At 36.1% G+C, this 24,458-nt stretch overlaps 1 protein-coding gene across 1 annotated transcript in view; it reads left to right on the plus strand.

The window, feature by feature from the left end:
* Window positions 1–1,666: 1,666 nt before the first annotated feature.
* WDR25 (WD repeat domain 25) overlaps window positions 1,667–24,458 on the plus strand; it is a 55,806-nt gene continuing 33,014 nt past the window's right edge. Inside the window, exon 1 of the mRNA XM_062494665.1 lies at window positions 1,667–2,374. Coding sequence (XP_062350649.1) covers window positions 1,670–2,374 — 705 coding nt within the window. The 5' untranslated portion in view covers window positions 1,667–1,669. The remainder of the gene's footprint in view (window positions 2,375–24,458) is intronic.

The raw sequence follows: 24,458 nt of genomic DNA on the forward strand, positions 1-24,458 counted from the left end.
TGTTTTTGAATTGATTTGTTAAGCTTTCATGAAACATTGCTCTTTTTTACACCGTTTAAACGAAATATTGTTGTAATGAATTAAAAGCTGTATTGTAAAAAAAAGATTTTTTTCTTGCTCCTGTTTCCTGTCGCTTAAAGCTGTCTTCAGATAATGACAAAATGTCCTCTAGAGGGAGATCTTGTTGCTTTTATGTGCTGAAATGTTGGTCACTTTGTTCCAGTTAAATGTCTTGCTCACTTATTTTGGGAAAGATCTGTGATGGTGAATGTCTGTATCTTAATAAGTACCTATCTTCTGGATCTGTGCTTAGAAATTTGATAACAGATTATAGAGTCATGTAACGCTTCTGTAGGTTATGTGAAACATGCTTATTTTAATTCAAGATCTAATTATAATTTATTTTAATTCAGATCTAACTCTGAAGTTAAATGAATAATCTTTGCAAGTTTCAGAGTCCTACTGCTGCAGAAGTATTTGTAGGACCTAGGTTTGTGGTGTCCTTACATTTGTGGTGTCAATTCTGCAAATGCTTATGAAGATACTGACTTTCATGCTGCATTCCCTGTTGCCATCAAGATGCTTTTAAGGGCAGTTTGTTTGCCAACCTGAACCAAGAATTTCAGCAGCCTGTCTGAAAGTGTTGTGGGTTAAATCTCTTCAGTGTAATGAGTGCTAACAGCTTGGCAAGGAAACAAAGCAGTAATAAAATGTCACATTTAATCAATCTTACAGTACTTCCTGACTATAAACAGCGGAGCAGAAATATTACTTTGCAGACACATCAGTTGTTTGAATGTAGTTAACTCTATACTCCACACACTCCATACAAATTGTTGGAAAAAATCTTGGTGGGATTATTAGGAGGGTGAATTATTCTGCAGGTTACCTATGCAGTCTTGGCATGAGATTTCTTTCTCCTGCACATGTTGAAATAAACCTATTTCACAGTTGAGTCATCTATGCTCTCATTTTTCTGTAAGTAGATGCAAATAGTGAATTCAGTGTAGCTTCTGACATATCTGATCTGTAAACTAAAGGCCGTGTGAAACATTCTCTGTGGATATAGTTGGAAAATTTCCTCATACTGCAAGGCTGCTGAAGGGGTCAAAAACATGTTTGCATTTTAACTGCCAGTTGAACCCCTACACACTTATTTCAAATCATCTGTACTGTTAGGAAATAGATATTGTTAGACTGACTCCAGAATAGTTGAAGTATTTGTATTCTTATGAATGTACATACAAGACCACTACATTATAATTAACTTCTTCTCTGTGTGTGTGTGTAGAAGTAATGCTGGAAGTAAGGCAAAGTAATTTGCTGTATTTATATTGCAAGGTTGTTTTCCTTTTCATCTCATTGTCATTGTTTTGTGGTATGCAAATACACCTCTGCAATGCATTAAAAATGTATGCAAAGGGCTTGGAGGCAAATCGTGTTGCTTAATAGAATGTGCAGTGTGTTATTATAGTGGAATAAATTCCATTAATAAACAGAAATAAGAGATTTGATTTTTTTTTTAAGAAAGGCATATTTATATCCCTAAGTTACTCAGATTGTAGACTCTGTAATTAATTGTGCTCTGAATAATCAATTCTTTATTTTAGATCATAATTTTGGAGGATTGCAGCACTGAGGTCTCTGGAGTCTGCTGTGTCTAGCCATAATGAGTTTGGTTGCCTATGAAGATTCAGACTCTGAGACAGAAGCTGAAAAGACTGAAGCCCCTGATGCTTCTGGCAGACAAACAAGCCAGCTGAGTTCTTCTGTGAGTTGTGTTCAACACTTTGCACCTGGTAGTACAAAATATGCATATGAAATGCACCCTGCTGGGAGCACTGGCAGATCTGGCCAGGGCACAGTTTGTGAAGATCCCCCTGAGCATTATGCACAGAATATCAACACTGACTTGGCACCTCCTTATTGTCCCAGAGTGCACTCTGGCCATGCTGCATTATCTGTGCCTTACAAAAACTATGAACAGGCTTCAAGCTCTTCAACAAATTCTGGAAATGGCATTTCCCAGAAGAGAACATATAAAGACAACACTACTACCATAAAAGGAATTAGACCATATATCCCTAAAAGATTGCGTCAAGAAAATTCCAGTAAGCCTGAAAAAGAAGAATGTGACCAGAGAGGTAGCTCAGATTGCGATGTTAAGTTTAGTGTATCAGGAGAGCAGACTTTTAGAAAGATCTCTGAATTAATTAAGCCATATTTGGCATCTAAATATAAAGTAACTGAAGTTCCTAAAAGCTTAATATTTCACATGTCTAAACACAGTGGCCCTGTTAATGAAATCCAGTGGTGTCCTGTACGGGAACAAAGTCACATGCTTCTCTCAGCTTCTATGGACAAAACAGTCAAGGTAATGTAAAGCAAGATGTTTTCTAGCTCAATCATCAGACTTAAAAATATTGTATTAATGCTCTTCTGGAAATAACATCATTGCTTGTGCATATTTAACAGTTCCAATGTACTCAGAATTTGAGGAGATGCTTTATAAAATTATTATGAACTTGCAGCCGAATCCTTCACTCTACCCACAGTTAGTTCCATTAGCTTGGAATTTGGTGGTCTTGGGTTGTTTTTTTATTTTAGTCATGTCAGTGTTTTAGACCTTAAGAAGTTAGATTTCTTCTAGGTCATTTCTCATGATCTGTATCAGTGTTTTATCACAATGGCCTATGAGCATTATGGTATGCACACGGATTCTGCCCTGAGTCATTAAGCAACTAACTGCTAACGCTGGAATAATATTTTGAAGACCTTTACCTTTCTGACAGCCTCTGTGACATCTGCTGGAGGAGGTAGGTCAGGTCAGATGGATTTTGTGTCTCAGAACAGTGTCTTGTCATGATCTAAGGGGTCTTCACACTTTAATTAGTTTCAAGGGTTAATTGCTCAATACTCAGAGTGAATTTTCCTCCTAACTTTAATTAAATTGTCTCCAGTTCTTTGGTAATTTCGTTAGTCCAGTGAGGCTTTTGTTTTTAAAATGGGTAACAAAAGTATTTTATATGTATGCTTTCCCAGTTATAGGACTGATTGGGCCTCTGGGTTCAAATAATAGTCTTCTGAAGTGACCTTGCACAGGAGCATAGTTTGGTAAGAGTGCACAGAAAATATCCTTTCTGGTGGAAGACATGCTTTATTACATCTAACATGTATTTAACATGGCAGGTACAATTATTTTCTTGCTTCTAAAATTTAGGACTTTAGTAAATCTTCCTAAATAGAGAAAAGAAGAACATCCGTTGTACCAGCATGCCAACATAGTTCCTCCATCTTCTTTCCCAGGATTTTTAAACCTCTTTTTCTTAAACATTAAATGGAGGAAAAAAGTAGCTTTGTTTCTCCTTGCAAGTCATCTTTAGTATATTTGTTATATCTTGGCTGTTGCTTGAAGAACAAATTTAGAAGGAAGAGGCTAAGATATGCAAAAAGGGCTGATGGATGTTTCTTCTAAGCAGCAATGTAAATTTAGATTGTACAATACTGATGTCCAGATGTCTGAATTTGAACTTTTGTCTTAAATTGTCACATCATCTGCTTAATGTTTGTTGACTGTTCCAGAGCCTCATTTTACTGACAAGTGAAGTTATGGATGTGTTGAATTTGGTATAAAAATCTAAAATCTAAGTTGTTGCTGCAATATAAAATTATTAAAATTTGAAATAATGGCCAGTCTGCTTTTTCTTCTGAGCATAAAGAAAATTTATTTTTCTGAATCCGTGTTACCATGCCTGCTTGGAAGCAGTCATTAACACTAAAGCCAGTTTTTTTAAGAAATCTGACTGTTTTAGGTCCCCCAAACCTTGGAAATTCAATCTAAATATTGAATTAAATATAGTTATAAATATAGTTATAAATATAGCTATAAATATAAATATAGCTATAAATATAAATATAGCTATAAATATAGCTACAAATATAAATATAAATATAAATATAAATATAAATATAAATATAAATATAAATATAAATTAGTGTTGGCAACACATCAGAGCAGCATGAGGGTCTGAAGAATTAATAAAGGGATAACGGAACTCTTAGGAAGTATCTGAAACCACACTTTATCTTCTGGAAGGCAGCAAGCTATGGTTGTCCCTTGCTGTTATTTCTTAGGTAATCTTGTCACTGTCACGCTGTTACACGCGGGCCGTCCTGGGCAGCAGAGGGCGCGGTGACACCGAGGATTTACTTGGTTTTAGGCTCCCAAATTCCCTCCCTTTTGGGATCACGAGCACATAAATCCCTGGTGACTGTGCCAGCACTGCTTTACCTTCTGGGAATTGAATTTGGTCTGTCTACTGTTGCCTGAAGTTATCAATTTTCCAGTATAAGCCTAAAACAACTGATTGAAAATGCAGGTCAACTATCCTTTTTCTTCATCCTTTTAACTTGACACAGATTGTATTTTTTTTTCCCCCAAAACACCTGCTTGGGATTGCTCATTTAAGTCCAGGCAGTGGATGTGTGTCCTCTTTTCCCTCTATTGGGAATATGCAGGCACTTGGGATGTTTGCATGATTTACTTTCAACATCTCATTTGGGTAAAACTCGAAGCACAGTTAAAAGCCTAAAATCTCTGTATGATCAGAGAGAAGAGACAATACTGAGCCTCAAAACTCTGTACTTTCAATTAGTCACAGGAATAACTGTGACTGCTTTTAAGTGTAAATGTCTTAGGTTCAGTCCTTATATTCAGCCTATGCATTAAGACATTTATGTTTTGAAGAGTCCAATATTAGTGGGGATTTCTCAGAACTGAGTGCTATAGGTTGAGATGACTGTGGTAGTTTAAGTCGTGCTTGAACCAGAGCTCTATAGTTGGGCTCAATTTGTATAGTATTTAGCCACTTTTGTATATTTTATCTGTTCTTACATGCTTAATAATTTCCTCTCATCAACAGGCTAAGAATTTTCCTTTGTGGGAAAGGATTTTCTTTTTTTTTTTTTTAAACTTGGCATGGAGAAGGAAGAAACACTTGGTTTAATGATCATAATTTTTATTCCCATCTAAATTGCGATTACTAAGTCATTCATATCACACAGATATATGTCTAAACTGTTTATATGGAACTGATTAGGTTTTTTTTTTAAATTTTTTAAGTATGTGTATGTATCCTGTTTAAATCAGGAGAAGAGAATAGTCTTCAATTTATGTTCTCTTGGGTTGAAAAGTGCACTTCAACATCTTTATGAATCAGTATAAGTCATGCTAAAGTATTTAGAATGAATGAGTTGATTTTTTAAGTTTCTGTTGACTGAAGAATAGCCTAGAGCTGGAAGGTCATCAGAAGCATTTAGTAAAAACATCTTGCAAAGGTAAGAATGAATGAACTGTGTGAGAGCATTTTATGGTTTTCTTTAAAAGTATTTGATCTGATTTTTTTTTTGTATTGCTGCACTTACAACACCTCAAACAGTTATCAAGTGGTAAAGTTGAAAATAGTGTCAGTTACCAGCTCAGGGGCAGAATTCTTTAGAGTAACACTCCTACCAGCAGGTGGGGCACCTCAGTGTGTTAGAAAGGGATGGGAACTAGACTGCCTCTGAAGACTCAAATTAATATTTGCCTCTACGCTGTGTTGAAAGACCAAAGTTATAAGTTTATGCATGGGTTGTTAAATGTATAAGAAAACCCCTGACTTTTCTGAGAGACCTGGGAATAAGATAGAACTCCATCTGGAAAGCGATAGGCATTGCAAATTACCCACAGTTCTTCAAATCTGGAACATTAGTATAATAATATTTAATGCTAAATTTTAAATTTGTAGGGAATGGGGAGCTCTTACTGTGGCAGTACTGCTCTTCACAGTTACACTCTAATGGTATTGTGAGTGACTTATGTTTTTAGCTAAGGTATGTATTTTAAGGACTGTGAAATATTGTCTGAACTGATTAAATTTCTTTTCGTCGAATAGCATTTCTCTACCTTCTGTTTGAATAGCTGCTGAAAATGAATTTTAGGCATCTACTGCCATTTTTGTGTTTTCCTACTTAAACACCAAAATAGTGTTCATGATTTTTATATCTCATCTACTTTTTTTTTTTCCATAAAGTTTGAGAGTTATCATGCTGTTAAAGTGCCTGGTTCTCATAGTGTGAATATTTAATGCTTTCTGAATATCAGACCTTGTTTAGGTATTTCTGGTTTAGAACCTGAAATACAGAATCCAGAATCACAGGTTACCACTGAATACAGCTTTATGCCTTTGGTAGCAGAGAACATTAAAAAGTTGTGTCTTGAAAGACATTTATTGACTGCAGAAACCACAATGCTGCATTCACATTGTCAGTGTCTTTTATTTGGAAGATCTTATCATTACACAGAGCCACACAGTTGTTAACATTTTCACTAGTTACTGGTGCTGGACTTAGCTTTTTAACAACTGTTATAACTTCAGCATCCTATGCCTGTATTCTGTATTTTCTAGTTTGCCTTAAAATTAACTCAAGGTAACATCTTTATATAATCATCTGTTAGCTGTTAATTTTGTGTTTCTCATATTTTATTTAGAGCATCACAGCAGGTGTTATGTTTGTTGCAGAGGATTTTGTAATTTTCAGCACTTTCACTTCCATTGTTAAACAAGGTCAAGGAAAGAAAATGCTGCAATTCTTGAGTATGCAAAAGGTATATTAATAGTACTTTGTGTTCTAATACATTGTTGCAAGTTTTTCTTATTTATTTTGTTCTCTATTGGCCTAGTTGAATGGTCATTTAGTCACAGCTCTATATATACAAGTAAAGTGAAAGTTTTAAAGATGAGTTTAATAATATCAGCCTCATGAACAAGGGCTTTGCTGACTTGCCATGATTAAGAACAGAACAACCATACTTGTTCAGACCCTCCTGTCTAGCCCAGGGATCAGTCTCTATGTAGATGTGTAAAGAAGAACAAGTCAAAGGTTTGTGGTGCCTTGAAGTCCTCTTCTGTCTGTGCTTGTTTTCAAGTTGAGATTGCTGAGCTCCTAAGTAGTTCATCTTTGTAACTTGCTACCTCAAGAGATTTCTTCCAGATACTTCTCCAGTCTTCTGAGATCCTTTTGTGATCATTATATTTAGAATGGTATGTTACTCATACTCATTAAATTTAATGTACAGATTTTGGTTCCTGGAGTGTGTCAAATTCCACAAGAAATACAATTTTCAATCATACTTTCAAAGTGTTTTATTACTTTATGACTCTGTTAGGAGAAAGATAGCACAGTAGTATATTCCAGGAATTTTGTTTCTCTTGATCCTGTTGTATTGGACTGAATGATAGAAGATGATAGCCTCAATCCATAAACTATGTGTGGCGCAGATAGTGGCAACACAAATTTCCTAGATGTTGGCCATTACTCTGTCTCAGAGTAAAAAAATTGAATATTTCTGTTTTCAACCCTTCTGTATGCAATTCACTTGGAATAGGCATTTTTTTTTGTTGTTCTGTCACAGGCATGTCTGTTTATTAAGGAATAAATTTAAACTGCTATCATATTTCCTGTACACTCAGGCATAGCTGTCAGATGGCTGTAGCCCTGTCACAGCTAGGCTGGATTCAAACTGTTCACTAAGCAGAATTAGCTATCATGCTGCTAATACCTCAAGTAGGGCAGCTCTTAGATTGATTTTTAAAATATAATTGTGGCAACATTCCTTTAGCTGTCGGTGATGATAAGATGACAAATTGGGAAGTCATCCTATTTGACACTTCGGTTTTGTATTTGAAATGTTTTTAAGGTCTCTGTTGATACATTTTAAATAATGTATATTAAAAATAAGCAGTAGTTCTCCCCGATTATCTTGGAAGTGTCAAAGAAATGCTCATATTCTGGATATTGTGTGCTGCTTACCTAGATATGGGAAAAAACCCCATTGTTTTCTTGTTGAAGAGGCTACTAAATAGGCTGTTCTGAAATACTGAAGCAGACTTTTCTTTTTTGAGGTTCTGGCCTTCTCCCCTTGTCTGTTTAGAACTGTGCGTGTTTTTTTCCAGTGACTTTTAAGATTGCTGATTATCAAGATGGCAGTACACTTATATGACAGGTACATGCATAGTAATACCAGCCTTTTTTGTGTACCTTGGTTTTCTTCAAACAAAATTATTTCGTACACTTCAATGAGAAGGATCCTCCATAATGCTTAGTTTTGAAAGAAAAGGAACATCATGCAGGAAGGAATGTACTTGACCATCAGTGAAAGCTTCTGGCTGTGCCATGGGTAGATGGTAATTCAGGTCAGGATGTAATGGATAGCTCTCACAATTGTTTTGCAAAAGCTGGTGACATGTATCAGCAAAGAACAGTTCATGAAAGCAGTGAATTGTGATCTCTTCATCCCAAAAGTTTGTGTGGGTAAGAGTTGTTTCACTTTTGGTGTTTTAGTACCTTGATAATGTTTAGAGATCGCTGTTAGAGAGATATATTTTTTAAATTATTTTCTTGTTTCAAGGGATGCTGTTGTCAAGGAAACAGAAATCCTAGTAAAGCCTTTGTTCACTTTTTCAGTATCCACAGCTGGAGATGACTTGTATAGTTTTTATTATGTTCAGAGTGTTTGACACATGCATAGGCCTCAAAGAATTTTTTCAAAGGAGTATGTTCCTTTGAGTATAAATAGCGCCATCCTCATCTCTGTAGGGTTTGATAAGCTATTGTTTCTTTCTTTCTGCACTAACAAGAACTAAATTCAATACTACTTTGGATTAGAATTTATCTTGACACTTATATGAAGACTGACATTTGAGGAAAATGGGGAGGGAAAAAATGCAGTGAGCCTCAGCTTGTGGGTGAGGTTTTTGTTCATGTGATGTCATGAATTTTCTTCCACTTGGAAATACTCCTGACTTAAGATCTCCTTAAAGAATACAAGAGTGATATCCTAAGTGTTCTTGTGAAACATTTTTGACTGCTTTATGGCTGTGTTAGAGGATGTGGCTGTGGGGGAGAAGAATGGGATGGAGATTTCACAGTGTAGCTAGTATGCCTGTGTTCTCCCTCACCCCCGCAAAAACAAATTAGGAAGTTTTTAAAGAAAAATTTTGAAAATAAAAGTTCTTCCAAGAGCAGGGAAGTTACTGACCTTGTCTGTATTTTGAGTCTGACTACAAATCCTCTTAAGTTTCTTTCTCTGGGGCTTCTGCAGTGTCTTTTATTCAGCTTAGCATGATTAAGCCTTGAGGGAAAAACAGAGGCCTTCTGTAAAATTTGGTTGACATTGATCAACAGGTGCAAAACGGCCACAGGTGAGATGCACAGGATAACATGGTTGTTGTGACAGTATTTTTTCACAGACCTTTTTTTCTGTGGAAATCCAAAAGCATGGAGAATGACTTCTAAATATCCTTACTGCTGATGTGGAAGGAAGGATTCTGTTCCCTTATGTTGCCTAAAAAGAGTTTTGATTACTTGTGTCATTATTTGCAGATGTATGAAGAATTTAAAGTCTTTATCTGACATTTTTCTTAGCAACCCATCTGTCCCAAATGGGTGAGCTCTGCACTTCCTTTCTATTGGGAGCTCTTCCAGTTGTTTACTGTGTCTCTGAAGTAGCAGAGGAGAAAGCAACAGTGCAGCCAGCACAACACAGCCAGCCTGCTAGGGAAGAGAGTCAGGGCTACAGATGTCAGTGGAGCAGTGCCTCTAATGAATCTGAACTAGTAATGTCATAAGGTAAGCTCTCCAGTTACACACAGGATCTGTGTGGGCAGTCTAAAGGCAGGATGTCAGCTGAGATGGGAGAGCTGTGTGATGGTGTTCTCCCCATTCTGGGTCTGTCAGTAAGATTGCTGATGAAAAAGTCAAGATTTTGGTACTTAAAATAAAAAGAGCTAGAGTAGTTTTAAGTTCTTAAGTGACTGCAATGTATTACAGGAGTATCTCATTTTTTTTGTAACAGTTAAGAAATTCTGAATATTTTTGTTGTTTGAAAATATAAATAAGACTGATCTAACTTGGCTTCTTTTCTAGAAATCTGGCTTTATAGCTACATCTTGCATATTGCTATATAGTAAAATAAAAACTGCTAACAAAGCTAGGGCATCTTCTGACTTTGATTCCTTACCCTTCATGGTTTGTCAATGTTGTCAAGGAAACAACTTTTTGAGAAATTTTGCTCTACTTTTTCAGGTTCTATAGAGAGATTACTTGTGTAGGATTTATCTGGCATCAGGGCTAGAAAGAGTTTTCCTGAAGTTTCTATTCTTTGTGGTACGTTAATGTCCTTGCTTTTTTCAAAGCAGATTTTATTTTTAACGTGTGTCATATAACTGCATCTTTTAGGTCATAATACCAGTGAATGTACCAGAGATTGTTGACTCTTGATCTTTGGATGAAGTTTCCTAGAAAGAACTTAATTGATGCCTTTGCTATATATTTATTCTATAAAAACAACTATTGGTTATAAATTCCCTTTAAATTATAGGAGAAAGAAACATTAGAAAATCCCTTGTTCTTTAAAGAAGTTGCTTCATTACTGTGGAACTAATGACTTACTATCCTTTATCATACATAGCATGTTTCATTGCAGTAATATCTCTCTTCAAAGAAAAAACATTTCGTGGCTGGTATGGAATTGTGTTGGGTCTGCCTTCCAGCTAGTGCTTGCTGGGTGACAGGCTGGTTAGATTGTTAAGGTTCATCTTTACCTTCACTGTGCTTGTGGAGGCTTTATTTTATATTAGTTTTAGTAAAACTGCTGTTCTTCTTCTAGAACATACCTGAAAATGTTATAAAAACTTCAGCCTTTCTCAGATGTTTCAGTTGGTTGATGGATTAAGAATACTGCCTGTTAAAGTCAACACTGCATGTGCTTGTGTGTTGTGGATGTGCCAGCTATGTAACACCTTGCTTCCTGAAGTCAGAACCAGGAATTTGTCCTTTTCTCTGTTCTCCTTGACTCTTGCCAAATTATAATGTACTCTTTAAAAGAATTTTTCTCATTCTAAACGTTGTGACTAGTGCATGGAATTTTGTATTTTTATCTACTAAGGGAGGAACACAGCTGGTTTTCTATGGAAAAGATGGGAGTTAGGGGTGCAGGTGGTTAGGGCTGACATAGTCATATAAACATGTTAAAGCTAGCACTATGTTAACAATGCAGAAGAAGTTAAAATTAATTAGGTAGTTCAATCTTACTCTGATTGGTGGTACTGAAATGGTGCTAGTTAAAATGTCCTCATTGCTAGCAAAACATGTAGCTGCTTGACATAATTAATAGTTTATTTCCATATTTAAATGACTAGTTTTCATGTTTAATACTGGGTTGTGTCACTGACATCAGTGGGTTTAGGATTGCATCTATATTTTCCAGAGAAGAGGATATTTAATATTTTGTTTTGATTTATCAGGTTTTTCTCTTTGTTTTTGTTTGTGTTTTGGGTCCCCCCCACACTTATTAATATTCTCAATAGCCTTGGGAATAATAAATAGTTTGTTTTTTAGTTGAAAGAATGAAGTTATAAAGAAAATGTCACTAGCCCGGGCTAACTGATAAATGCAAGATTCATTAAAGCTCAGATAGCTGTTCTAAATCACTGTGTACTACCTCTAAGATATTACTCCAAATCAGGGTGGGCAGTAAGACTGCAAAAATAGTTCTTAAAATAAGAAAATCAGCTGGTTAACATTTGGGATGGACAGAATTAGCCTGTAAATTTGGACTAGATAATTTCTTCCAAATAGAAATTAGTCCGTAAGTACAGCTCTCTACAATTATTTTTAGACCTGCTGCAGTTGATGTGTTACTCTGAGCCATTGCACAAATACACTCTCAGTGGATGCACAGTTGGCAGTGTCCAGCTCTGTTGTGCTGATTAACAACCACCACTCATCTGATGGTTGGGTCACAAGAACTTGTCCATAGCTGTTGTCCCTGCTGTGCCAGCGGCTCCCAGTGGATAACAGGTTTAATTGCTCCTTTTTGTTTGTACTTTGTTTTATTGACTGTGTGAAGAAGATGATGTCTGATTTTATATATGTACATACCTCAGTATAAAGCTGTAAAGTACATGAGTAGCCTTAGCTGACTGGCAGTTTTATTTTTAAGAAGTATGATAGTATTGAGGTACAGTACAAACATCTATGATTTGGATTTTGATAGCAACTGTTTAACTGAAGCTTAAGAAAAAAACCTCATAAAACTAAAAGGAGTTTGTCTATGGTGGTTTTCTCCTTCTTGTTTTTAGAAATAAGTCACAGGTCTGCAGGAGTAGACACAGTGTTTCAGAAGATGGGAGTGCAGTTGCTAAGACTGGTGTTCTGAATGGAACAGTGCTTCTTACAGCAGTGGTGAATGCTCCGAATCTGAGACATGCAAGAGTCTCTGCGATCTGCTTGTTGAAGTAGCCAGTCCTTCCTTACCTGTAGGAACTGAGGATACTTGAGGCAATTTGCCTCCAAAGTGCTGTAAGTCTGAAATTGAGGTGTCTAGCACTTATGAGGAATTCCTGCTTTCAACAGAGCATAAATGTTTGTGACTTTGAAGAAGTGATTGATGCTAATGAATATGATTAATAGAGATGAAGGGGAAACCAGATTATTTAATAAATGGCTATAGTAATTCAGCTAATTATCTCCTGGAGAGCTGCAATACATTTGAAGTTCTTCTCCTGTGCCTGCTGGTAAGATCTTGATTGCTGAAGTGTTTTCTGGGCACGAATACTGCCTGTCAGTAACCTCTACTGGGTTTGTGCTTTTAGGTCTTGTGAGCACAGATGTTATTCTTAACACACTACTACACGCACTACACTGCATTCTGAAGTTGATGAGAAGCTGCCAAATTTATGCTGTGTTCTACTCCCCACATAGGGGCAGCAGTAGGGAATTTAGTGGTTTAAAAGTAATTCTTGGTAGCTACCTGTCATTAAATGTATGCTTCTCTTGAATTACTTGAACATGTGCGTCAAACTGCTCTGCTTGAATAATGTCATCCCAAATATGCCCACTGCTGTGTGTGAAGTAGCTAATGTATCTGAAGTAAATTTTTGTGGATATGTAGTGTACATCAGGGAGGGGATTTAAGTGTCTTTGCTATACTTAGCTTCATCTCAAGCTAAAATAATTCTGATTTTTCATATTTTAGAACAAATGGTAGCTTGAATCACTAGCTGATTTATAAAGATATTGTAGCTTTTTTTCACTTCTGTGTTTTCCAGGAACTTGCCATTTGAGGAACATCCACAGGGTTAGCCATAGTGCCATGATTAGTCACAAAACACTTAAAGGTTAACTGCAAACTAGATGGGAATTCTTCACTTTGTTTTGGTGTGCGTGGGAAGTTACTCTCTTGCGCTGTCTGCCCAGCATGAATGTACAATTGCTATTTTGTAGCTACAGAAAAACCTAGTCATGCTCAGAGCTTTTAGCTGGCTGAGAATGTGAGCTATATGAGCATATGCCCTAGAATCCATGGTTTATGGAAAACTTGTGATAAAGTTCAGGTGTGGCTGTCCCAGAATCTCACCACAATAAAGAACACCCTATGTTAAAAGATGACAATTGATGGCATGGTAGAAACACTCTGCTCTTGAGGATAGTCCTCAATAACTAATGATTTTAAATATCCTTTACTGGATATATACACTTATTTTAAAATTGCTCTTTTTTTGTGAGCATTGTACATAATGTAAAAGTTGCTTGTCTTCAGAGTAAAAAATGATGGTTCTCGTTTCATTTTCCTATTTTCTTTCTTTTCTTTCCTTGTCAGTTTACCATGTTACTCATAATTCAAAAGCCCATCTCTCTTGTACATAGTGGGAATTAGCTAAAAAAGATTGATTGGTACAGATGATTAAAACATCAAAGTCTCTGTTGGTGTGAATCTTGCTGTTTGGTCTGACTTTGCTCAACCATTCTTGATACTATTTGATGTTTTGGCTGAGAATTTCTGATTTTTCATTTGGACTATGTGATACATAGGGTGTTAATTTTTAAGCTTCTTTAGTACAAATCTCTGCAATAATTCAGAGGATACTTTACTTGGATTTTAGAATGGTTTGAGAAAACAACATACGGTAATCTATGTGTTATGGTGTATATGCTCTAATACCATCATGCTAGCTCTGTAGAGCAGATGGATTCAATTGAAAAACTTGTTTTAAGCTGTTGCTTTTCTCTTAATTTGCTGTAAATTCAATGATGAGCATCAGAAACATATATATTTATTCCCCTAAAATGTCTGAAGACATTATCTTGTCATACTTACAAATAAAATAGGAGAAAATACTAATGGCATAGTTTTGCTTTTTACTATTCCTTGTATTCCTTGGTTGTTTTGTTATAAAAAGGAGTAACCCACTGCTCTGGGGGATTTGAGGATGTGCACTGGACCAGTTGGCCTTCAATTAATGCCAGTTTGGCAACTTGGCTTGCCTTAGGGCTAACCTGTTATGCTTGGTGGTAGTAATGTTAGTGTAGTAGTATTTAGTTTATTTTGCTGACCACTTTATATGGCAACAGAATAATTCCTCATTAAACTTGCCAAAGGTCACTACTAAATGACTGTAGGAAAGTGTTTCAACAGCATTTTGGTGTTCTTGCACAGAATAAGGAAAGGGAAAGGAAGATCTATAGTAAGTTTTACTCTTCTCCTGCATTTCTTCTTTTGAATAATCCTGAGTAGGTTGATTTTCTCTGAAACATGCTTTGAGCACTTGGAAGAGAACTACAGTTATGATTTTATTGATTAGTCTGGTTGAAGATCACTTTTATGTGAACACATGCCTTTAGTAGGAGTGCAGCAACATGGTTGTAGTTCTCACTGTTCATCTCCAGAGACTGTAGAACATTTTTTTCTTGTTGTTTTCTCAGTCTATTTATAGTTTAAGCAAAGAGATATTGGGGAAGCTGGGTAACATGTAGATCTCTTGAGGAGGTTCTTCCCAAGCCTGGACTTGCATGTATGAGATGTATGCTGTGTTTGGGGTCAGGTGTTCTCCTTTCCTTGCTGAGGAATGGAAAAACACTTTCCTGGAGGATGACACCCTCCTAAGTGAAGTCCAGCTGGCTGCTGGTGTGAGCAGGGTGCTGACTGGGGTTAATGCCCTGTGGCACAGAGTGTCTCACCCCCTCTGTTCTCCTGGCAGTTGGCATTGCCAGTGCTTGCAGTGGGCTTTGAAGTAGAACAGTAAATCTACACTTAATGCAGCCAGGCAGCAGCAGGAACTGGCTTTTAGACAAGATTGGGAGTTTCTTGGCATTATGCACAACTGAACATTCAATTTTTCATTTTCTTAGAAAGATTTTTTGCCTTATTTTTTTCGTCAAACATAATCCTTGATAAAAGTTTGATCGGGAGAAAGTTTTGTGGTATAGAATAAAACTACTATTCAAACCGGGCTGAGAGATACAGGCCAGTAGGACATCCTTAGAGTACATAATTATTCACATTGTTGTTTTGACTGATTAAGAATCCTGTATGTCAAATAATTGGAGAGTAATAGAGTAAATTTAACCTTTTGTAATTTAGAATGCTGTGTAAATGTCCATCTTGGAGCGCATTATTCATTAATCTCTTTTATAGTGGAAAGAAGCTGTCTTTACTCTTAAAAGAACAAAGGACAAAACACCAAGTTTTGACTCTTCTGACATTCTGTTCTTGGGGTCATTTTTTCCCTATTTTCAGAGTTTATTTCTTCAAGAATGTCTTGATCTAGACCAAGTTCAGAGTTGATGGTCAAAGACTCCTGCATCTGAAGATGGTAGTGGTTAAAACTTTTTTCCAACAGAATGAAGTCAGTGCATTTTCTGATTTTTCACATTTTTACATTATACCTTGTATTTCATCCCTGAATTTGGTTGCATTTTCTTTTTGTAGAGAAATGGACCTAGCTATAAAGATGGAAGAAAGTATACAACCTAACATGAATAGTATCCTCAGTATGTACTGGGGGTACCTTTGACTTGATGATGAATATTTTCAGTCAAATATGGCTCACATCAGTCTTGTCATCTTGAGTTCAGTTAGGGAAACAGAATTTATTTTTTTTCCATCTGGTAGTGTGAAGAATTAATTTTTAATAGTTCCTCCTGAGAAAGCAATCAGAATTAGTGTTTTTTTTTCCCTCGGTGTTTGCCTTAAGGAGAGTTTCTTATCAAAAACCATTCAAAAACTAGCATTTGAATACATATTCCAATATTAGCAGGTAAGCAAAGGTATGCAATTTTCCTGAGCAACAAAATACTTGATTACAGGTCTAATGATAGTTTAAGAGGTGTTTTCAGATGTGCCTAAATCAAGGACTTGAAGCAGATGAACTTAATTATCTTTGTGAATATTCACAATCACATTATGTGCTTTAAATGTCACATTTGGAAATAGTGCCTCATCGCTGGTTAATTAACAATAATTACTCAAGGTAGTACTTATGTTTCTGGAATCTCTTTCCTGCTGTGAAAAATGTATTTTGCTTCTAAAGGTTTCTCAATATAAAATCCATATTTTATTTAAATCATTCTGAAAGCGTTGCAGTTGCTTAGGCCCTCTCTACTCTTTACCTGTACCACCACAGCATGGATAATCAGTTGTTTCATTCTGTTTGGTTTTGAACACCTGAACTGTGATGTGTATAATATTTTTTTTTAAGCAAGCAGTTGATTTTTTCCCCCTAGCAGCATAAGAAAAGAGAAGCAATAGCAAATTAGACTGGCAGGCTAGATCTGTCATGAGGTATTACAAAGGTGTGTTGACATTTTCAGCTAAAGAAGTATGGCTTATGATAATACCAGAAGGGGTTTTTTTCACTCATAGCACTTAAGCTCTGTATGCTTTTCTCTCTCTAAGAATGTTTTTTCTTGGCAGAGAGTATTCCACAGCCCAAGATAGCTTACACTGAAACCAAAATAAACCCCTCATAGATCCTAGAAAATCTTCCCTATATTCTAGGTTCCATGTTCCCTCTTCCATCTTTCCTCTCTGATTTTCAGGTAGAATATTAATTGAAATATCCAAGGATTCTCTTCAAAGTTTTTCCATTAAAATAAAAATTTCTTCAATAGTGTATTTTTCTTTCGACTTGCTTGCAGCGGTGCACTTTACGTGTGCTTATATGTATATGTGTATGTGTATTAAAAAACCATGCATTTAAATATATACAAAATGAGCATTAAATAAGCAGAAAACCTCTATTGTCAATTACTGTTACTTACAAACTGCATATTCTCTTTGCCTACACATTTCATTAACCTATGTGAATGGAGAGTCCATTGAAATCCTGGTAATAACCTGTAGCTTACATTTCAGAATAATCTTGTCCTGTAGAGTACATGAAATACTTTAAAGTTTTTAATTCAGGACAGTACTTAGTACTTACAACATGCTAAGCAGATGGTTGATCTCTCAGATATCAATTTCAAGCTAGTTCAGAGAACAGGAAGAAAAGCTACTAAATTTTGGAAACAGTCATGAAGATTAATTAAACTAATTGTCTGTGCTTTTCTGCAGTGGGAGTGGACATAACTGCGGGTACATGAAGGCATAACCAAGGGGAATGATGAATATTTTTTCAAGTAGTAAAAGTGTTTTAGTGATGGCAACACAAATGGAGGATACATTGGGCAATAGGAAGCTAAAATAATAAAGTGAATCTGATTGTGGATGGGGCTTCAACATGTTATGTGAAAATAGTGTTGGAACTGGTAAGGACTTCACTGGGGAAACTTCTCAATGACAATTTTTCATCTGTAAAATTTCTTGAAGAAAAGCTTTTCACAACCACCAGGTTTTGATTTTAAATATTTAGGTAATGTCATAGACCCTTTCTAACTGACTGGTCTGGTAATGATGTCAAAAAGCTTTCACCCATGTATCTGCTATGCAAAGTGGGTTGAAACAAAACATTTTTTGCTTATTTTTTTCACCTGCCATTATAAATGAAGGGCTCTTTTCTTCTTTGAGAAATCTGCTCTTGGGTATCTCAGTACAGAGTTTGGAATATCAAAAAACTTGATTTTCAGCTGCTGATATTCCTTGTTTATTTTAGAAATCATTCACATTTATGTGCTTAAATAGGATTTAAATACTCTTGAAAAGTTTGAGCAAAACTAGTCACTAATTTCTTTAAATTTGTGCTAATATATAGTAGCCTACAATGCTGCTAGAATTTTCAAGTAAGCCAAACCCCAACTATTTGCATTAACTTCTAATATTGCAATTCTTTGTTCTGTAAGTCTGCAGCGGCTGTGACGTAAATGCAATGAAATATTTCTAGGTGAAGTAACGCTTTCAGTAGATGTGCTGCACAGCTGCTGCAGTGAGAAATGCTGAACCCGAGGCTGCTTTGTTTAAATGTTTATGTTGCAGTGGTGCCAAGGAGCTGAGCACTCTGGGACCTGTGGTGGACCTTTGGGTTTATGTGCATTTTCAGGGCTGTGCTGCCCAGAGCAATTGAGCTTGGGTGTCAAAGCTGCTGAGTGGGGCTGGTGAGATGCTCTGCAGGGATACACAGCTATTTCTCTGGGCTGACTTTAACTGGGATTTCTCATGCACTGATGTGCTGATCAAGTAGGTTTGCACTATGGGAATGTAATGAGAGGCAGCCCCTCGTGATAGAACACCACAGTTAGGCATTATTGCTTGCTAAATGAAGTGTGTTCATCAGGCTTTAGAACAAAACAGGGGAGGGCAGTGGTGTGTATTTTACAAGAATCTAAATGTTACATTTACTTCTCTAGTTAAAAATAACTTAATTGGGTCCTGTGTAAATGCCAGGCAATGTTTGCAGGTGTCAGTATGTTCATATCTGCTCCTTGATAACTGTCAGTAATTCATAGTTTCAAGTCAACATCCACATAGGAGAAAGTTAGCTTTTAATCTGGTCCTAGGTTTTTAGAAGGAGCTATTATTTTCATTTCCAGTTGCAAAACCATGCTCTTACACAAGCTGAAAAATGAAAATTAATGATACAATCTCCATAATATGACAAAATCATAATAAATATGCAGGCTTGTTACCTAATTTCTAAACTGTTGCTGGGGAGCATACCAGATACTTTTTAACATGTACAGTTCTGAGTATTTGTAGATGCTTCCACCCAGTCCTGTGTAGCAGGACTTCTCATTTGAGCTGTACTCCTAGTTAAATTTAAAAAGTCAGTTACATCTGGAAACTAGCTCTGAAACATTTGGACTACAGTAGTAATCTCATTTTGAAGTACAGCTTCTTGTGTCTTAAATTATTGTAGTTTTTCTTCAGCTTATAATATCTAGGTAAACCAAATACAAAATTTTTATATGCTTATTGGTTTTAAGAAAAAAAATCCTGTATTTTAAAATTAATACTGTGTCTGTGTTTAATGTTTTTGAATTTATTGTTGAAATAAACAGCCCCTGACATAATAATATAAATCTATTTACCAGAGTCTTGTGCAGAATGTAAAAAAAAATAAGTAGTTGTTCTTTTAAGGTTATTTTTTGAATATGTTGTGCTTTGTATTGCTGAAAAACATAATCAAAGATCTCTTGTTCAGGTGGGCTGTATGACTGTGCTACATTGTAGGAATGTAAGTGAGCATTGAAAACCCTCTGCTGACTAGATGTACATTAGATTTGCAAATTACCTACCAGTGCCTTTTGGGACAAAGCTCTTCGTGAAATCATTGTCAATAACTTTCTGTTGAGTTGACTTATGGAATAGATTGTTCTTCAGGATTTCACAGGAGAGAGATTAAATGTTATAAAGTACAAAGTACAGAAACTCCGTAGGGCAATCTAAATGATGTTATAGGAACTGAGCTATATTACAAAGAATATTAAACATATTTGCAGTCTTCTGTTATTTGTCACATGAATGCCAGGCCCCTTTTTGTTTAGTGGTTTGCACAGATATGCAGAGGAAAAATAACAAAAGCTAATCAGTTTTGTTTTATGTAAAGCTGTTAATATGTAGATACTTGAGTTCCCTAAAAGAAAAACTACAAATCTGAGTATTCTAATGATGTGTTTGATGCTTTGTGAATTGCTTCATGAAGAGGAGTTGCTGTATTCACTTCATTTGACAAAGGAATAAACTTAAAAAGAAAATAGCATGACAAAGCTAATGTTGTATATCTATGCTAAAATTAGTGTGAATTAGTCAAGTTTCAGTTGAGACAGCTGGAGTAATGCTGGTGGGGGCTGTACCTACTTGGCGAAACAAACCCAAACCGTTCCCCTCTTTAGGGTAGAGTCACACAGATATAAAGTGTGGCAATGGGTGTAATGGCCCCAACATGCTGAAGATAATTGTGGAAGTGAAATATATTTGTTATGAGCAACATAACGTGTGGGGCAGCTGAAAGGGAAGGTGAAGCTGCTGTTGGTAACAGTAAACGTGACATGGTCATAAACCCTACCCCACGTCAGGGCCAAGGCTGAGTTATGGCAATGGCTGTGCCTGTGAGCTTAGCAAAAAAAAAAAAAAACAAAAAAAAACCCAACCAAACAAAAAAAAAAGTTGTTTTACAACGTTTCTGGGTAACTGAGTCAGAGCAGGATTTCTTGTACTGCATTAAAAAGTCAGGAATTTGCTGAGGGTTAATGTGTGTGTGCTGCTGCACACAAGGTGGTCTTCCCCATCTGTGAGGCAAACTGTTTTGTTTGAGGCAGCAGATTTTATAGGAGGCTCTGAATATCCTGGGAGTCAAATGTGTAACTGTGAGAAATCTTGATGTGTTTTTGAGGCATTTGCCTCCTAGAGTGAGTGAGTGGCCAGGAAATGCAAATATCCTTAATATAATAAATCACTTGTTTACCATCATGTTACTCTTTCTTTGATGCTCAGCTTTCAAGGCTTAACAGTATTTTTCACCGACTTCATACTAGGTAAAATCCACCTTCACACATCCAGTGGAGACCCGCCTGAGTAGGAATTCCTGCGGCAGAGATTTGGACCTTGTTGAGATCTCCCTATGAGGAATTGTCATTATGGGAAGCAGCTTTGTGTTAGGAGCTGTCTGGGGGCTCTTTAATTTACATAGGAAGCACTACTTCCCATTCACATGCAGCAATTTGATGTGTGTACTAGAAGGCAGAACACTCGCAACACAAGGAACAGTTTGTTTCAGGGCAAGCAGGAGACCTTGCCCTGAGAGACCTTTGTCACTTGGACCATAAACTTGTTTTTCCCATTACTTTCCCCAGTGCTTAGAGAGACGTAAGCATAGTAAAGGTACAAATAATTGTAGTAAAGCAGAATGGTTTCCTCAAGAAAAATTGGAAAAATTCTCAGTCTGGGTGACCCTAGTATAATTAGAACAAATGGAGGTTCATATACTGTACATCCATCCTGCAAAATAACATCTTATGCAGAAAAATCTTGAGAAGATTTTAGCCAAATCTTTAGAATTGTAGCCAAAGTTTATCCCTGCAGTCTTTAGGCTGGGTGAATTCTTCAAAGCAATTTAAAAATATTCAGTTAAATTAAAAAAAACAAAACTATCCAAATAAATTATCTATTTTTTTTCGGTGCTCTCTTGTTGTTCTGGCTAACCTGATTTCATTACAAAGTTATCTCTGCTACACAACTAAAATTTAGCATTATCCTCAGTGTCACTTAAATAATCAAACTGCTTGTTGTATTTATCAAAATGTATTCTGCTTTGGGTAAAGAAAATATCTGTTCTTACTTCAAGACCTTTACTGCAAGAACTTAATCAAACAGTGGGCTTATCTCTTCTCTCCACTGCTGTTTCTGAACTGCAGGATAAGGCTATTTCTGTGGAAATAAATCAAGATGTTAAAGTTGTACAGCTGCCAGAGGGGGCTCTGATGTTTCTTCCTCTGAAGGTAAAGAAGACTCCAGGTTATTTCTAATTGTGTGGTATAGCTTCAGTAAAATGCTACCACAAGCTGTCATGGGCAGCCCTGCATTATTGATTCATTTGGACATTAAAATATGTAGCCAAATTCAAATGTATAACATGAGTCCTACATCTTAATATATGTTCAAATTTTTGCAGTTCTCAGTCTGTTGAAGTTGGTGTAGTTTCCAGAGGTTGCATCTTCCAAGCCTTTTAGAGGGATGAGCAAATGATTCATTCACCTCTGCTTGAGGCCTTGGTGCTGCAGAGTTTGTGCTGAAATCAGGAGTGAAGGCAGGTACCAGTACAGAGAATGCTGAACTGACATCTCTGTCCAAGGGTGTTTGCTTCTGGCTCTGCTGCTGTCCCACAATTCTTGCTGGCATTTAAAGGATGCTTAGGCTGCAGGTTTCTCCTTAGAGTGGTCTCATATCAATGAAAAGCAGTATGTTTCTCCAAGTCTTAGAATAGGGGAAAGAATGCTGCTCTTAACATCTATTGCATTTCCATTCCTTTGGAATCTTTCCTTTTTAAGAGCAAAGGAGAACTGGGAAAACTAGCTGTCTGCCAGAATAAAAGTCAAAAGAATGATTGGTGTGTTTAGAGATCCTGATCTCGTTTAGTGAAGACTTTATTCTGCGAATGTCTGCAATTTTCTAGTGTCTTTTAAAATGAAACATGTGGTATAAAACATTCTAACAAACAAATCTGTGCTTTGTAGAAGGAATCAATGTTTTGAAAGTCTAACGGTGTAATTATTTCCCTGAAGTTTTTAAAGGAAAATAAAATGGTTTCAGGAGAATTTTCTTACTAATGATATTTTGGTTCCAATGAAGGAAGCTAGAATTGTGAAGATTTCACTTGCCAGTGTAAAAAGAAAAATACATAAAAGTAATGGAAATAGGCATGTCAGTTTACTTGCAACTTAATACTGTTAAGAAATGTAACTAATAAAAAATGCTAGCAACTGTATGTTGTGTGTGTTTTGAACAGATTTATAGTATGGGTTCTAACTGACATATTAATTAAAGCTCTAATACTTATTACCAGAAATCAGGTTGCTTTTTCACATCCCTCTGTGGCTTTGCCAACTTGATTATAGTTGACATAGTTGATAAATTATGATAGTTCTTAGGTTCAGCATGTCTCCTCAGTTTTTTGGTTTACATTCCCCTGCTGGAGTGGCAGTCATTCCTGTAGAGAAATTAAAATATTATCCAAGGAACTTTGAGTTGTGTTAGTATTTCCTTTCAGTTACCCACTTTCCTGGAAGTATTTTTCGTGGCAAGATCAGCTTACTGAGCTTATTTCAGTATTCTTTTATTTAGTGGGAGTGAACCTGTGCTGTCCGTACTGTTCATTGAACAAGAAAGATATATAGCTCCTGCTGATTTTAATTTGTTTAAACTGAGTCTGTTGCTTTGTCATGTGTTATTGTCCCAATACAAATGTGCCTTGTATTACACTGTGATACTAAAAATAAATGTGTATTTGAAACTTGTAACCCTCACCTCTGTTCAGAAAAACAAACTCATCTGCCAAACCTAGGGCACTGCAGTAAACTTTGTGCCCCTAAAACTCAAAGCTTGGTGTCATATCTTAACTAGATGTTCACTGGAAATGCTACAAAGCTATGTAGAGGCACATGATTGTGGTATGAAACACATTTTTTAAAAAACCAAAAGCAGCCAACAAACAAAAAAAACTCACCCCAAACCCCTCAAACATGGTTTTATTCTCAAGTGAATGGGGGAATGCTCCAGTATTTAAAAATGCTTCTGAAGCTTAATTTTTGAAACATGTTTAAAAAGACCACCTCCAATTTAAAACCCTTTTGTTTAAATAGTGATCAAAGATACTAATTAAAGCAAGATATCGGTCCTTGAAGTATTATAACACTTACAAACTAGAATGCTTCTTTTATCTTCTCATTTACAGGAGTCTACTTAATTGTTTCATTTGTTTATCAAACACAATGAAGCTTATAAGTTACCATTCTGCCAAAGGAAGTATTAGATTAATTTTGATTGTTTTATTAGGTATATCTTCTTTCTCAGCAATCATATGGTAGTGACTGACTTTTGTAAAATTTTTCTTCATTGTGTAATAACAGTAATGTCTGCATACAATTGATATGCCATCCAAGAGGAGAATTTCATGTGTATGTGTGACTTGGAAGCTTGGAGTAATGAAGAAGTAGACTATTACACTTCTGATGTTACTTTGTACAAATAGCCTGAAGGAAACTGTCTGTTCATATTTGTTATTTTTGTGAAGCCCAGGTGTTGAATGGAAACAGTTCAGTATAAATTTGTCAGGATTTCAACTCAACAGGCTTGGCTACAAATATGCCATAATAAAAATAAAACTTTACAAGGAGTTGCTGTGTCATGAAAGTACTCAGAACTGCTGCTGAGTTACTTTGAAACTTTTAACTGTGTTTTCATGTAAATGACATGGCAGGCCAAGATTTCACCTGAACTTGTTCATGCTTCTCCAGTATTTCTAATCATAGAGATAACATTTTAGGTAAACATTCCTTATAAAAAAACTCATTTCAATCTCTAGCTTCAGTTTATAAGAGCAGCAGGGCTTACTTCTGAATAATTATATAGTATTCTAGCACTTATTTACTTTAACCAAGTGTTTGAATGTGTTACTAGTATTTTTCTAGTCCATGTTACT

This window comes from Cinclus cinclus, chromosome 6 (assembly GCF_963662255.1).
Source record: "Cinclus cinclus chromosome 6, bCinCin1.1, whole genome shotgun sequence".
Classification (NCBI taxonomy): Eukaryota; Metazoa; Chordata; class Aves; order Passeriformes; family Cinclidae; genus Cinclus; species Cinclus cinclus.